The sequence below is a fragment of the Cryptosporidium sp. chipmunk genotype I genome (genome assembly GCF_004936735.1).
Source record: "Cryptosporidium sp. chipmunk genotype I strain 37763 chromosome Unknown contig_18, whole genome shotgun sequence".
NCBI classification, from domain to species: Eukaryota; Apicomplexa; class Conoidasida; order Eucoccidiorida; family Cryptosporidiidae; genus Cryptosporidium; species Cryptosporidium sp. chipmunk genotype I.
The window spans coordinates 395,770-408,928 of NW_027125593.1; the positions used below are offsets into that span (position 1 = coordinate 395,770).

General features: G+C 30.3%; 9 protein-coding genes across 9 annotated transcripts; 7 read left to right on the forward strand and 2 right to left on the reverse strand.

The window, feature by feature from the left end:
* Positions 1 to 441: 441 nt before the first annotated feature.
* On the forward strand, positions 442 to 981 carry ELE39_001502 (cell cycle regulator; the record flags this gene model as incomplete). The annotated part of the gene is made up of 1 exon (XM_067344541.1): positions 442 to 981. The coding sequence occupies one exon, from the start codon at positions 442 to 444 to the stop codon at positions 979 to 981; it is 540 nt and encodes a 179-aa protein (XP_067201479.1).
* Positions 982 to 1,304: 323 nt separating this feature from the next.
* ELE39_001503 (uncharacterized protein) lies at positions 1,305 to 3,656 on the forward strand (the record flags this gene model as incomplete). Its single annotated transcript, XM_067344542.1, has 1 exon — positions 1,305 to 3,656. One exon carries the CDS (start codon positions 1,305 to 1,307, stop codon positions 3,654 to 3,656), a length of 2,352 nt encoding a protein of 783 aa, XP_067201480.1.
* A 112-nt stretch (positions 3,657 to 3,768) lies between these two features.
* On the forward strand, positions 3,769 to 5,190 carry ELE39_001504 (uncharacterized protein; the record flags this gene model as incomplete). The annotated part of the gene is made up of 1 exon (XM_067344543.1): positions 3,769 to 5,190. One exon carries the CDS (start codon positions 3,769 to 3,771, stop codon positions 5,188 to 5,190), a length of 1,422 nt encoding a protein of 473 aa, XP_067201481.1.
* Positions 5,191 to 5,429: 239 nt separating this feature from the next.
* ELE39_001505 (uncharacterized protein) lies at positions 5,430 to 5,789 on the forward strand (the record flags this gene model as incomplete). Its single annotated transcript, XM_067344544.1, has 1 exon — positions 5,430 to 5,789. The coding sequence occupies one exon, from the start codon at positions 5,430 to 5,432 to the stop codon at positions 5,787 to 5,789; it is 360 nt and encodes a 119-aa protein (XP_067201482.1).
* Positions 5,790 to 5,982: 193 nt separating this feature from the next.
* ELE39_001506 (CS domain-containing) lies at positions 5,983 to 6,720 on the reverse strand (the record flags this gene model as incomplete). The annotated part of the gene is made up of 1 exon (XM_067344545.1): positions 5,983 to 6,720. One exon carries the CDS (start codon positions 6,718 to 6,720, stop codon positions 5,983 to 5,985), a length of 738 nt encoding a protein of 245 aa, XP_067201483.1.
* Positions 6,721 to 7,245: 525 nt separating this feature from the next.
* ELE39_001508 (eIF-3 p25 subunit 11) lies at positions 7,246 to 7,935 on the reverse strand (the record flags this gene model as incomplete). The annotated part of the gene is made up of 1 exon (XM_067344547.1): positions 7,246 to 7,935. The coding sequence occupies one exon, from the start codon at positions 7,933 to 7,935 to the stop codon at positions 7,246 to 7,248; it is 690 nt and encodes a 229-aa protein (XP_067201485.1).
* Positions 7,936 to 9,336: 1,401 nt separating this feature from the next.
* Positions 9,337 to 10,086, forward strand: ELE39_001509 (uncharacterized protein; the record flags this gene model as incomplete). The annotated part of the gene is made up of 1 exon (XM_067344548.1): positions 9,337 to 10,086. One exon carries the CDS (start codon positions 9,337 to 9,339, stop codon positions 10,084 to 10,086), a length of 750 nt encoding a protein of 249 aa, XP_067201486.1.
* A 448-nt stretch (positions 10,087 to 10,534) lies between these two features.
* Positions 10,535 to 11,481, forward strand: ELE39_001510 (uncharacterized protein; the record flags this gene model as incomplete). The annotated part of the gene is made up of 2 exons (XM_067344549.1): positions 10,535 to 10,609; positions 10,771 to 11,481. The coding sequence occupies 2 exons, from the start codon at positions 10,535 to 10,537 to the stop codon at positions 11,479 to 11,481; spliced, it is 786 nt and encodes a 261-aa protein (XP_067201487.1).
* Positions 11,482 to 12,001: 520 nt separating this feature from the next.
* Positions 12,002 to 13,012, forward strand: ELE39_001511 (cyclin; the record flags this gene model as incomplete). The annotated part of the gene is made up of 1 exon (XM_067344550.1): positions 12,002 to 13,012. One exon carries the CDS (start codon positions 12,002 to 12,004, stop codon positions 13,010 to 13,012), a length of 1,011 nt encoding a protein of 336 aa, XP_067201488.1.
* Positions 13,013 to 13,159: the final 147 nt, after the last annotated feature.

Below are 13,159 nucleotides of genomic sequence, written 5' to 3' on the forward strand. Positions count from 1 at the left end.
AATCATGCAATTTTCTTTTTCTATAAATAAATAATATTTTAATTTTAGTTTGTGTTTTATCTTCTTTAATATTATGTTAATAAAAATTAAAAGAGATGCAACTAAGTTATAATAGCTATAGTTTATTGCCAAAGTATCACTTGATTTAAAAAAATTGTGTTAAGATCAAAATATGATAAATCCCAACTAGTCAATTCCCCCCCATTCATGATTTTATCAGAAACAAAATAAATAATAGGAATTTTGGCGCCATAGCTTAATATAGACGTGTATAAATAATATAGAGCAAGGAGCAAGATTCCTAAAATTTTTGATTAATATAAATAGTGATTTTAGAGTGAGGTATTTGAACTGTGTTTGTAATTGTTATTGAAGAATTGAGAATATATATTTTTTTGGAGGTTGAGAGTAGTTTGATGAGAAAAGTAGGGAATTTTTAAAATGCTTAAGAAATTTTCAACTGAAAATATATCGTCTCAGAATCAGGTAAAATCATCTGTACAAAGATCAATTAGAGCGAATATTCTTGCATTATATCCTTTATTGGAACAGGTTATTGATGATATTTTACCAAAAAAAGAAAATATTGTTTTATCTAAATGTTCCGGGCATTTTCAATTTATTGTTTTAGATTCTGTTCCTCTATTCTTTCAACAAAGGGATGGTCCATGGTTTCCAACTTTACGTCTTCTTCACAAATATCCCGATATGATGCCTACTATGCAGGTGGATAAAGGTGCAATTAAGCACGTTTTGAAGGGTTCTAATATAATGTGTCCAGGTTTAACTTCACCGGGAGGAAGAATGGAACAAGTTGAGCAGAAACAAGTCGTCAAGATTGTTGGGGAAGGTTGCCAGAATGCATGTGCTATTGGCATAACAACTATGAGTACTGATGAGATTAAACAAGTAAATAAGGGAGTATGTATTGAGAATGTTCATTATTTAAATGATGGACTTTGGAATGCGAATAAGTTTTAGTTGACTAAAATGACGTCAGACTTATTTTGATTTTCAGATATATAATTTCATAGATTTAATTTATATAAATTTATTATTTCTCATTACTATTTTTTAATAATTTGAATCGTTAATTTATTATTTTCTTGTTTTCCTAATTTGTGGGGTTTTTTTTGATTATTTAAAATTTAAAAAAAAAAAACAATTTGGGTGTTTAAATAAATACGTATTGAGGGGGTTCAAAATAGCAATAAAGCACTAATAAATTAATAATTATTGAATTTGTCGCGAAAAATGGCTCTTTAATAACTTAAATTAGGATTCCAAATTCCACAGTAGCGAAAATGAGTGGTTCCAAAGTCTTGGAGGGTTTGAATAATCTCCAACCTGAAAAGTCCCTTTCGTATATAATTGAAAATGACCAAGATTACGGAAGTAAATTATCAAAATTATTATCGTACAATTCTACAGGAGTCCCCATGTTGGGAATAAATAATATCAGGTTCTATGAAAAAATGGATGGGGAAATAGCTGAAATGAGATCTTATATTAAAGAATTTATTTCAAAATCTAAAATAATAGATGGTTCTAAGGTGCAATTCAATGCATGCAATAGCATTGAGAGTATATTAGGATGTGGGGAGCCTCGGAAATATGAACGTAATGCTGATAATAGTAATGTTTTGGAATTAGATGAGAATGAAATGACCATAAGGAATACTGATAAGGCTGATCAGATCAGAAGCGAAGAAATGAACAAAATCTCTTGTACTAATGAAAATAATGATATTAGTGGGAATGGGAGCGAAAGTGAGGAAGATAATGAAGATATTACTGAAGAAAAAGATCAAGAATTAGAAGAGTGCTTACAAATTATAGACACCATACAGGTATCAAGAACAAATACAGTGGAAGAACAAATTACAAGTAGAAGTTCTAAGATGGCTTCCAATCCCTTAAATTTATACTTTGAAAACATATATGAAAAGAGTCTTGAAACCCTGTCTAAGACGTTGGCTTTTGACCAATTTAATATTGACCTTAAAAACGGAGAATCTTTAGATTTGGACCTAGGTTGCTCTTCGGAGTATAATTGCGATAGCAAAGAATGCTTTAATGATAAGGACGCGAATTCTGCATTAGAGGTGACTTTTTTTTTAGATTGTGAAGCTGAACTTGAGCTTGATCGTGAATGTGAGCTTGAGTCTGAACTAAAACCTGAATATGAGCTTGAATTTGAACTTGAACCCAAATCTAAACCTGGACTTGAAAATGAGCTCGGGCTTGAGCTTGATCTTGAGCCTGAGCCTGAGCCTGAGCCTGAGACTGAGCCTGAGACTGAGCCTGTGCCTCTCTCTGAACCTGTGCCTGAATACGAACCCGGACTTGAATGTAGACTAGAACCTGGACTAGAACCTGAACCTGGGCCCAAGCCTGAACTTGAATACAAGCCCAAAAAACAGTGCATTAAAGGAGACAATGAGCGTACTGAAACAATAGAAAGCTACTTATCTGTGAACAATGAGACTTTGATACTTACTGACGAAATTCCAGTGATGAAAATGATGGAGAATGAGGCAATAACATTTAATAAAGATCATGAGGAGAGTAATGCACTGGGTTTAAGTAATGAAAAAAAATGGAGAATGAAGATTGAGAATATAATGAGGAATAACGAAAAAAGCAATCAAAATATCGGCTATGCTGTTGGCAAGGGAGAAAACAACGCTTCAAAATATACCGAGAATGGAGAAAACCAAAGCCAAAATAGCGACTTCTACCTCAGAGATAATATTTTGAAAAGCAACATTACCACGAATAGCACCACTTCTACTAGAATTACTCTCAGCAAGGCTAGTAATGATGTTAATCACCATAATTTATTAAACAACAAAGACCTAAAGATAGGTGTAATTAAAGAAATTGAAGAAGAACTTAGAGAGTGCAAACTTTCTTTGAATACTAAGGGAAGTCCGAATCTATTCAAAGGAATTAGTAATCTAGATTTGAACAAGGAATTCGATTCCAGCTTAGATCTAAACTTTAATCTTAATCTAGAACTTGACCTAAACTTTCAGACAGATCTGGACCATGAATTTGTCTCAGAATCAGAATATGAAGTTCAACAAAACTTTATAAATAAGTTTGACTCCAAAAATAACACTGGAATCAATTGCAACATGCCATTAAAATCACATAAATACTCAGCTACTGACCTAAAAACTCAAACAAGCATCTTCTCATTTGAAAACAAAAAACTAAACTTCGGAAGCTCACATTTAAACAAAGAAATCAATCAAAGCAATAGAAATTCAAACAAAGTATATATTGGCAACGTTGATACTAAACAGTTTGAGATAAAGCTATCAAATAAAAATAATAAGGCGCCAAACCGAGAAATAAGCCTCTCAAAATCAAATAATTATAAAAGTAATGATGAATATAAAAAAATACGATCTGAAGATTCAGTTGACTTAGCAAAAACTTTGAATTTATCGTGTGGGGCAAATGAAGAACTCGATCAATCAGATACAGTAAAGACTCCTGAAAATATTATCACGGCTATTAAACTGCTCGCTGTAGTTAGAGATATTAAAAGGCAAATTCAGCTTATTAAAAGCCAACATAATAAACTTGACCAGGCCAACTTACCCGGAAAAGACTTTGCGCGCGCAAGGCAAAATCTAACAAATTAGTAAAACTAATATAATGAATAACTATGGAATTTTTGAGCTTAATGAGCACGCTGATAGGGTTATAGCTTATATTTATCTTGATAGAGATCTATCTCTGCAATTTGGATCTTATATGGAGTCCTCTAAGACACTTGATTGCAAAAATGAATGTTTGGAAACGAGTTTAATATCTATTAATGGCAAATTATGGCTAGAGGTTAAAGGAGCTTTAGAAAAGGAAGAATCAGATTCTAAGTTATGGAGATCTATGGAGAATGTAGCAGTTGCAAGAAATAATAAATACAAATTAGAGAAACAGTTATGTTCAGATTTAAAGATTGTTTTAAAACTCCCAAATCGGCTTCAAGTACAAGATGTTTTATCTGTTAGTTATTATCATGAGAATGTTTCAAATGTATTCTCAAGTGGAGCCGAGATTAAGACTCAAATTGCTACCCCAATCTTGTTTTCAAGAGTTGTGTTAAGTTTGAAGAGTAAACTTTCCTTGATTACTTTATCTACTTTAGTTACTGACCTAAGCTGGGATCAGCCAAATGAATTATTTTGTATTGAAAAGGATGAGTCGATTTGCTTAGATCTTGAAACAGCATTATTAAATCGTCTAGCAATCAAAAAGTCTGAAGCTCATGAAAATTTTATGAATAAATTAAATCTAAATTGTAAAGGATGCGGTTTTTTGCTTTCAGAACTTACCGAGAATTGGGTAACCGCTCCTCTTCCAAGTGAAATGCTTATTCATGGTTCAGAAATGCTTACATGCGATAACTGCTGTCCAGTGCTTTCATCAAATTCCACAACTTATAGTCATCGTGATTTTGGAGCCAGACCAAACTGGATCTGTCTGGGGCAATATCACATTTCTATTCATACAAGTAACACTTTGTTGGATCATTTACTTTTTAAAAGTGAGTCAACACAAGACCAGATTATCGAGACTTTCTTTATTAATGATATCAACAATATTTATTATTCTAGCCAGAAAGCTCTCCATTCAGTATTATGTCAAAACTGCGGTATTAGTCTTGGCTGGAAGAATGACCAAGATAACCATATCAGCTTTTGGAAATCAAAAGTATTACTTAACCTTGTCTCTAATCAAAAACTTGTCTCAACTCTTTTTGTTAACTATCCCATTACTTCTTTGGCCATACATTATATTGAAAAATACTTAAAACAACACTCAAAATTATATATTACCGAGTCAAGTCAAACTGGGGATTTGAAAAACGAAGATGCCATTTCTATATATATTGTTAAGAAGAATGTTATTAAACTAAAGACTCAGCTCTATACTAGCTATTCATTCGAACATGCTGAGCCCCAAGCTAACTTAAATGATAAAAGACCTGTTATATATAACTCCATCAAAATCTCTTATAATTTAGATAGTTGTCACGTCATAAAGTCAAATGAACACCAAATTCATCTTGAAAAAGAACAATTTTGTCATATTGTGAGAAATATTCAAGAAAACACTTTATTTAACAAAAACTCATATTTTAACGTTCCTATTTTGTCTAGTGATTTAGTATGAATTTGCTTTTACACTAATATTAACATATATATACATTTTTTTTGAAATTATGCATGAAAATCTGCCTTTAATTAATTCCTTCTATTAACCTGCCTATATGTTGTTACAGGCCCCGTTATGTCTTCTTTTGAAATTACTCAGAAAAAAAAAATTCACACAAAAATGTATAAGATCTGAAAATATTAAGAATAAATAAGCAGACCGAACTTTAACGCATTTTTTTCTAAAAGAAGGAAGAAATGAAAGAAAGAGAAGGTTCTAACATTTCAGAAAAGGAGAAAATTAATAGCTGGCTTGAGAAACAAATTCTAATTTGGAATGGGACTCCAATAAATCAATTATCTGGTAAAAATAGAGTTTCTCAGCTCAGTTCAAATATTAAGGTAAAGAGTAATGATAATGGTATTACTGAGAAATATCAAGGAATTAAAAATTTAAAATTAAATGAAAAAAAGGAGAATATAAAACAGACAATTTCGGATAACGTTTCAAATAAGATGGAGAATAATGAGAAGAATCGAAATAGTAATGTGAGACTAAAATTTAAGGATTGGTCAGATTTACATAATTACTTGTTAGTATCAATGAGACAGGAATAGAAAAAGAAATAGAATTAATATTAAAATTAGTATATAAATGTTTGTAGTTTTACTAGTTGAATTAAGTGATCTAGTTATTTAATCAGAGAGATGTTTCTGCTAAGTAATTAATGTGTGTTCAGTATTAATAACGACAAAATTAAAATAAGAGTTTGACAAATGTTTGGATTGATTAAATTAAGTAGTTTTGTAATTAAGGCATTTTCAAATTCTTACTTTGAGCTTCAGTCCAGGCCTTAGCAATGGTTCTTTTCATCTCATCATCGCCCTCTTCATACATCTTTTTCATAAGGTCTTGAATTCCAGCCATGGGATCCTTCATTCCAGCTCCACCCATATCACCAAAGCCACCCATACCTGCACTTGCATCAGAGGTAGCAGAAGATTTTTTGAGAGGACTATCTTTATAAGATAATCTTGGCCATTTAGTTGAAGTGTTGGTTTTTTTAAGGGTGATAACAATCATATCTTTTTTAATTTTATGGGAACATTCTTCAGGAGAAATACCATCATGTAGTTTGACAGTAAAAGAGTAAAATTTGTTGCCTAAATTTTTGATATACATTTCAAGATTATCTTTCCCGTATTTCATCTCAATGCAATCAGGTTTGTCTTGAACTCCAACCAAATCAATGTATATTTTAACATTTTTATCAGATTGGTCCCAGCTATATTTTGTTATTGATGTGTAGGCTTCTAGTGGAAGATTTTCATTTAGTTTCTTTGCAATGGTTTCAGGCACATTATCAACATTCAAATGACTGTATTCTAAATTCTTCCTTCCTGCATCAGAAATACACATATTTCTCTGCTTCTCCTCCAATAATCGGATCTGATTACTCAGAATCATTTTAACTCCATCTCTTTTGCACTGTGCTTTCAATGCTTTCAACTCATTCAAGTCACCTTGTATGATAGTTAGATTACTCATCCTTCAGCGTAGACTTTTTAACAAATTTAATTTTCCAGAATGTTAATACTAGAGCTTTTTAATTAAATCTCACGATATTTTATTTCTTGCGTTAATTCTGACTTGTAATTGTATTTACATATTTTCGTGAGACGCAAACTATTTTGGCGCCAACTTCATTTTGAGTAAAATTAAAAACGCACATTTTGAAACAAAATTATTGTTAAGACAGAATACTTAATGTTGGATAGTGTTGTTGGGTTCAACAATAATCAATGGTTTGATGTGAGTATAAATTAAGCAGAATATGATGAATAGAAATGCATATTCAGTTGTGATTTAGAGATTCGAAGTAGAGCAAATTAACGAATATATTAGTTTATAAGAAAATAGTAGAAACAATATTTAATAATTTAAGAATGAATTTAAAGTTACTGAATATTCAAACTAGTTTTAAAGCCAAAAGTGATAGTATAAAGCAAAATTGACCATTATAATAATACAGCTTAATTTCGAAAAGTCAAATGATTGATGTTTTTACAAAAATTAGTTATTGCTGAGCAAATTCAAGTAGTTTTTGAAAATAACCTCATTGTTTCCCAATGACTTGTTCTTATTTGTATTGGAGTCAACGTTTTCAATCGGGCTTTCAGATAACGGGATTCTAATAATTTCACAAGCACTATCTAAAATCCACTTATTTTTTTCAATAATATCTTTAAGTTCTGCAGAATCTTTAGGTAAATCAAGCAACTCACTTAACACAACGGTACTAATACAACTGTGAGAGCAATTTATTGAATATACAATGATGTCACGGATTGAATCGTAAAATCCCTGTACTTTTTCGGCCTTGCTTCTAAGATAGTCATTTGTCTTTAATAAGGCCCACATATTCACATACCTACAACTAGTCAACAAGTCATTAAGTTGAATAATTTGCTTTATATTTGGATCATTTTGAACTGATAGTGGTATTTGATAAGTGCATGATAAAAAGTCAGATGATAATGGGCCTCTTATGATTGAGAGCAATAAAATATCTTGTACAATTTCCAAATTAGTTCTTTTAGGGTAAATTGAATATTGTAGTAAGACAACTAAATTATTTAAAATACTATATTGGCCCTTATTTATTTGATCTCTTACGCAATTTTCGAATATATCCAAATTTGAGACATCATATCTAGATGCCGAATTAAGTAAACCTATGATTTTTTGATCCACTTGTGTCATTTTAAATACAAATAGATTAAAGATCAACTCCTCGTCTTCATTAATAATTGACTTTATTGCTATATTTATGTCAATCCCCGGCTCGAGCAGAAACCTAAATTTTTCACCTGACAGTTTCTCTCAATCAGGTCTTTAATGAATATAAATTTGGAGGCTTATTAAAACCCTAAAATTTGCTATTTTTTAGAAAGTAAATTTTATCGTTAGGACGTGATTATCAATTTTTTAATATTTAAATTATATTTCTTACTATTTAACATTATTACTAGCAAACATTTCTAGTTATTTAAAAATTGCAATAAGACCTAATTAATACGCCTACTTTGATTCAATGTTTTTAATTTTTTTTTATTTAATAATTATTTATTTGCCAATTATATTGTGTTATTGTGGGCGCCAATTAATTCTTAATTTGAATTAAAATGATTAAACACGATGAAACATGAAAATGATTAGACAAGATTTACTGAGAAATAATTAAATTATAACAAAGATTTATATACTAACTTCAGGCACTTTGTTTATTTAGTAAATAACTTTTGTTTAATTATCAAATTATTTCTGAATATTTTAGCATTGTTAATTAGTATTGCCCACCTTAGGTGGCTTTTTTTTTTAAGAAAATGAAATTTTTAAAAATATTATTTTTTTCGATAGACGAAAATCCCGAAAAGTTTTTAATTACACTTTTCAGTAAATAGTAGTGTATCAACCACTTTATTCATAAAAATAATTATGGGAAGATAGGAATTAACCGAAGATTAGGTATTGTAAATATTAATCAGTATGCAAACAATATTATTAGATTTAATGACAAATTACTTCAAAACATCGTTCTAAAGAATCTACCAAGGATAAAGTAGAACACTAGAATGATGAATTTCAAAACTACTTAAAATTATGTTCATTTATTTAATGGAATAATTAGTCAACGTTTATAAAAAAAATTTTACGTCATTTTCTCGGGACTGATCAAAAAAACTATATTCAATTAAATATTTAATAAATAGAACGAATATAAGCAAAAAAACTGAATTTATATCATTATACTATAATCCAATTAAATCAACTAAATTACTAATCAATATTGTAAGCAAAAATTGTGTGCGTGTGTCTTTTGAGTAAATTTGTCCTTTAAATAGCCATTAATTTCCCGCCTATGTGAAATAATTAGAGGCTAAATAAAGTTTGCGGGTAGGCGGTAGATATTATTAAAGTTAGTCAAATATACAAGAATAAAATATATAATTTACCCCAAATTACTAGGAAGAAAAAAATAGAAATAAATAATTCATTTTTACAAAGTGGCTAGATACAAACATTTTTTTAAAGGCAATATATATTACTGAATTATTGAATACAGCTAGGAGTTCGTTTTCAGGTTGATTACAAGTGTTCACAATGGCCTCAACTATTATAAATAACAGTCACAATAGAGACTTGGATTTGGAGAGCCAAGAGTTTGAGTCATTTTCTAAAAGTGTAAGACATGGCTTCATTCGTCGTGTATACATGCTTGTAACTTTGCAGGTACTGTTTGATTTAGTGCTATCATTAATGGTTCTACATATTCCACCGTTGAAAGCGTTCATGCTCAGAAACTTGCTAGTTATTAAAATAACCGCTTTCGCATTTGCAATCATTTCATCTGTGTTGTTCTTCGTCTTATACAATTACTCAGACTCACTACAAAACCATTCAAGCAAGATGGCATTTTTCTGTATAATGACAATTTCAGAAGCAATACTTCTCTCACTTTTAACACTGTTTGTTAGTACGAAGTATTTACTAATGGCGCTTTCTATTACTTCAATAGTTGTTATTTCATTGACAATTTTCTCGTTCCAAACTAAGTACGACTTTACATCATATCAGTCATTTGTATTCTTTGGCACTATTGCACTTGCAACATTCTCCTTTATATATATGTTCTTCCCAACCGTCAGAATAATCGAGCTAATCATATCACCTATCGCAATATTATTCTTTTCATTTGCACTTGTGCATGCAACACAAAGTGTTATTGGTAATGGAAAGCAAATGATTTACGAGGATGACTATGTTCTGGCTGCCTTATTGATTCATTCCTATATTATTGACATTTTTGTATATACTTTGAGATTTATTTTAGCATTTTACTCTGATAAATAAACAACTAAATTCTTAAAAATATCTTAGAATATTATCGTTGGAATAAATACAACAAACTACTTATGATTTTATTGGGAGTGAACTTATCTAACTTGATTCTAATGCCTGTTTATTTATATCTTTATTGTTTTCGGTACTTTACGTGTTGAATCTAATTTCATTAACTAGCCATTCGAAATGTAACTGTTCAAACAGCGCCTAAATTTACGTTGTGTGTTCCCGCCAGTTTGTTTATTTTTGTTTTTTTAATTGTCCTTATGAGATTATAATTTCTTCCATATCATCATTTAAAACTTTAGACGACAAACCAGTTTTCTGACCGACTATTGGAGATTTTTAGAGGACCCACATCACATCAAGAAAGAAAATTTTGCTTTGTATTTGGATATTGCCACTTTTAATTTTAAGTGGCCAATTAATAATTTAGTTAATAAGAATAAAATGATAAATGGCTGATTCTGATATGAATAATGATCTTCCCACTCTCAGTGGTACAACTACAGAAACTAACATTACCGAAACTGTAAGTTTTATCTTTTTTTTATTCTAGTTATATTAATGGGGGGAAATGTTTTTTCCATTAAGATCTTGTCTTAATAATCATTAATATAACAAATTGAGTGTAAACTTTTAATTACCTTTGTTAAATCAATTATTAAACTAATTAACTTATTTTTAATGTAGAGCAATGAAGTACCATTATGGGCAATTATTACTATATCCCTCTTATCATGTATGCTAGTTTGTGCTGTAATTGCCTTTCTGATAATATACTTCAGAGAAAAGGAGAGAACTAAAACTCGAGAGAGGATTGAAAGGCAATTTAGAATGGCGGAAACGAAGAAACTAACCAGGTATTTGCAAACTCTAAGAGAAAGGATGATGTTTAGGAATCACAATCCTCAAATAAATCATCAGCCACATTCCAACTTCCAAAATGGATTCCCAGTTAATGTTGGCCCTCAAATAGCACCAATTCAGTTTAACCATCCTCCACCGGTTGGCCCACCACCACTAGTTGGCCCACCACCACCAGTTGGTCCACCTCCACCAGTTGGTCCACCTCCACCACCGGTTGGCCCACCACCGCCACCTCAAATATTTAATCAAATGGGTCATCCTGTTAACTATCCGCCTCGAATTCAACAACCTGTCTTTAGCAATGCTCCACCATTTGCTCCCCCGGTAATTCCACCACAAAACTTTGCACCCAATTGCACAACTCAGCCAATTAATATACCACAACCTAACTGTCCTCCAGAGAATCCAAATATTGCCCAAGGTACAATTTCTTTAACTGTTCACGATCCATCATTAATTCCAGAAGGCCCACCTCCAACTCCTCCCCCTGGATATGTAACTGTACCGATTGTCTTGCAAAATGAAAATCATTAATCAAGAGAAACTGGTACTACTTTAAGTTTAAAAAGTTGTTTTATTCAAGTTTTAATTAAGTTATAAAATAATCTAATATTGAAATGTTTTAATTTTATTTATCTTAAATTTTATACCTTTATTTTCCTTCCATTTATTCCCTATTATGCCTAAATTATTTTTGTCATTATTATTATTACTCCTTGCATGTGGACAAATTATTAGTCATAATAGCCATACCGGTTAACTAATAAATTATAATACCGTGCATAATTCATGCGGCAAAATATTAATTTAAAAAAATAAAATATTTGCATGCCACAGATTAAAGAACAGGTGAAAGAATTTACTTAGGAATTAATGGAGGAATTTTAAGGAGAATTTGTTTAAGATTTGGTGTGAGATATTATTTTTTGTAGAATAAAGGTGCTAAAAATACTAAAATCTTGTAAAGAAATACAAAAAAAAATTAATTAGTATTGCAAAAATTAATAGAAATAGCTTGGAAAAAGTCAAATAAAAAAAATATTGACTATTTAATATGGTAAAAAGGAGTGTAAAGGAAGTAATAGGTAACAACAATAAATCATATGAGAATGGAATACATAATAATCAATTGAATAAAATAGAAACTAAAAACTCGGACTCCGTTAATGGATTTGAAACAAAAAATATAACAACTGTAATTCAGGAGGAAAAGAATGATTATAATAAAAAGTTGATTGAGAGTGGATTGAATAACATTTGTAGAGTAATTGTGTTGGATTGGCTTATAGGAGTACATAGAAAGTTTCAATTCAGACCTGCAACTATCCATATTGGGATAACTCTCTTTGATAGATTTATCAGGCTAAACAACAAACACGGACTAATAAACTGTGATAATCTTCAATTGGTTGGGGCAACGTGTCTTCACATTGCATCAAAGTACGAAGACATTAATCCAGCAGTTCTATTAGATTACTGTATAATGAGTAATTCGGAATTCAACCCTAAGGACATGATAAATATGGAAGTTGAAATACTCAATACTTTACAGTTCAAAATAGCAGATAAAACCACACTAATTGACTATTTGGATTCATTTTTTGAAAATGGAGTTTTTAAGGGAGTTAAAAAAAAGAGACTACCCAAATATTTTTACTCCAGTGCTTTATATATATCAGAATTATCTTTACTCCACCAAGCAATGATATTTTATCGTCCAAAAATACTTTCAACATCTATATTACTACTTCTATGTCTACTATTTGAAAAGGATGAGTCAGAAAGAAATAATTTATCCATATTAAAGGATTTAAAGTACTCATTAAAAAGATTTTCAAAGATTAATGGTATTACAAAGGAAATTCGAATATGTATTAAAAGTTTACTAGGAATTATTAAGGAGCAATTCTTTCTGGAAATAAAAATTAAAGAAGGATTTGAAAATTCGATTATAGGGGCTAATCCAAATGAGGAAATACCATTTATATACTTGAAGGATTTAACAAACAAGTGGAGAAATGCATATAAAAACTTATATAAGAAAATTACGAGCTTAAAAACTTAAATATTACTGAAAGTTAATGCAAAGAAATATTATTAATTGCTTTTATTATTGGGTTCATTCATAAAAATTAATTTAGTTACGTAAGCTTGAAACCATTAAAAAAGGCAAAAACAAAGAATATTGGCGGAAATTGTGTATTTTTAATTA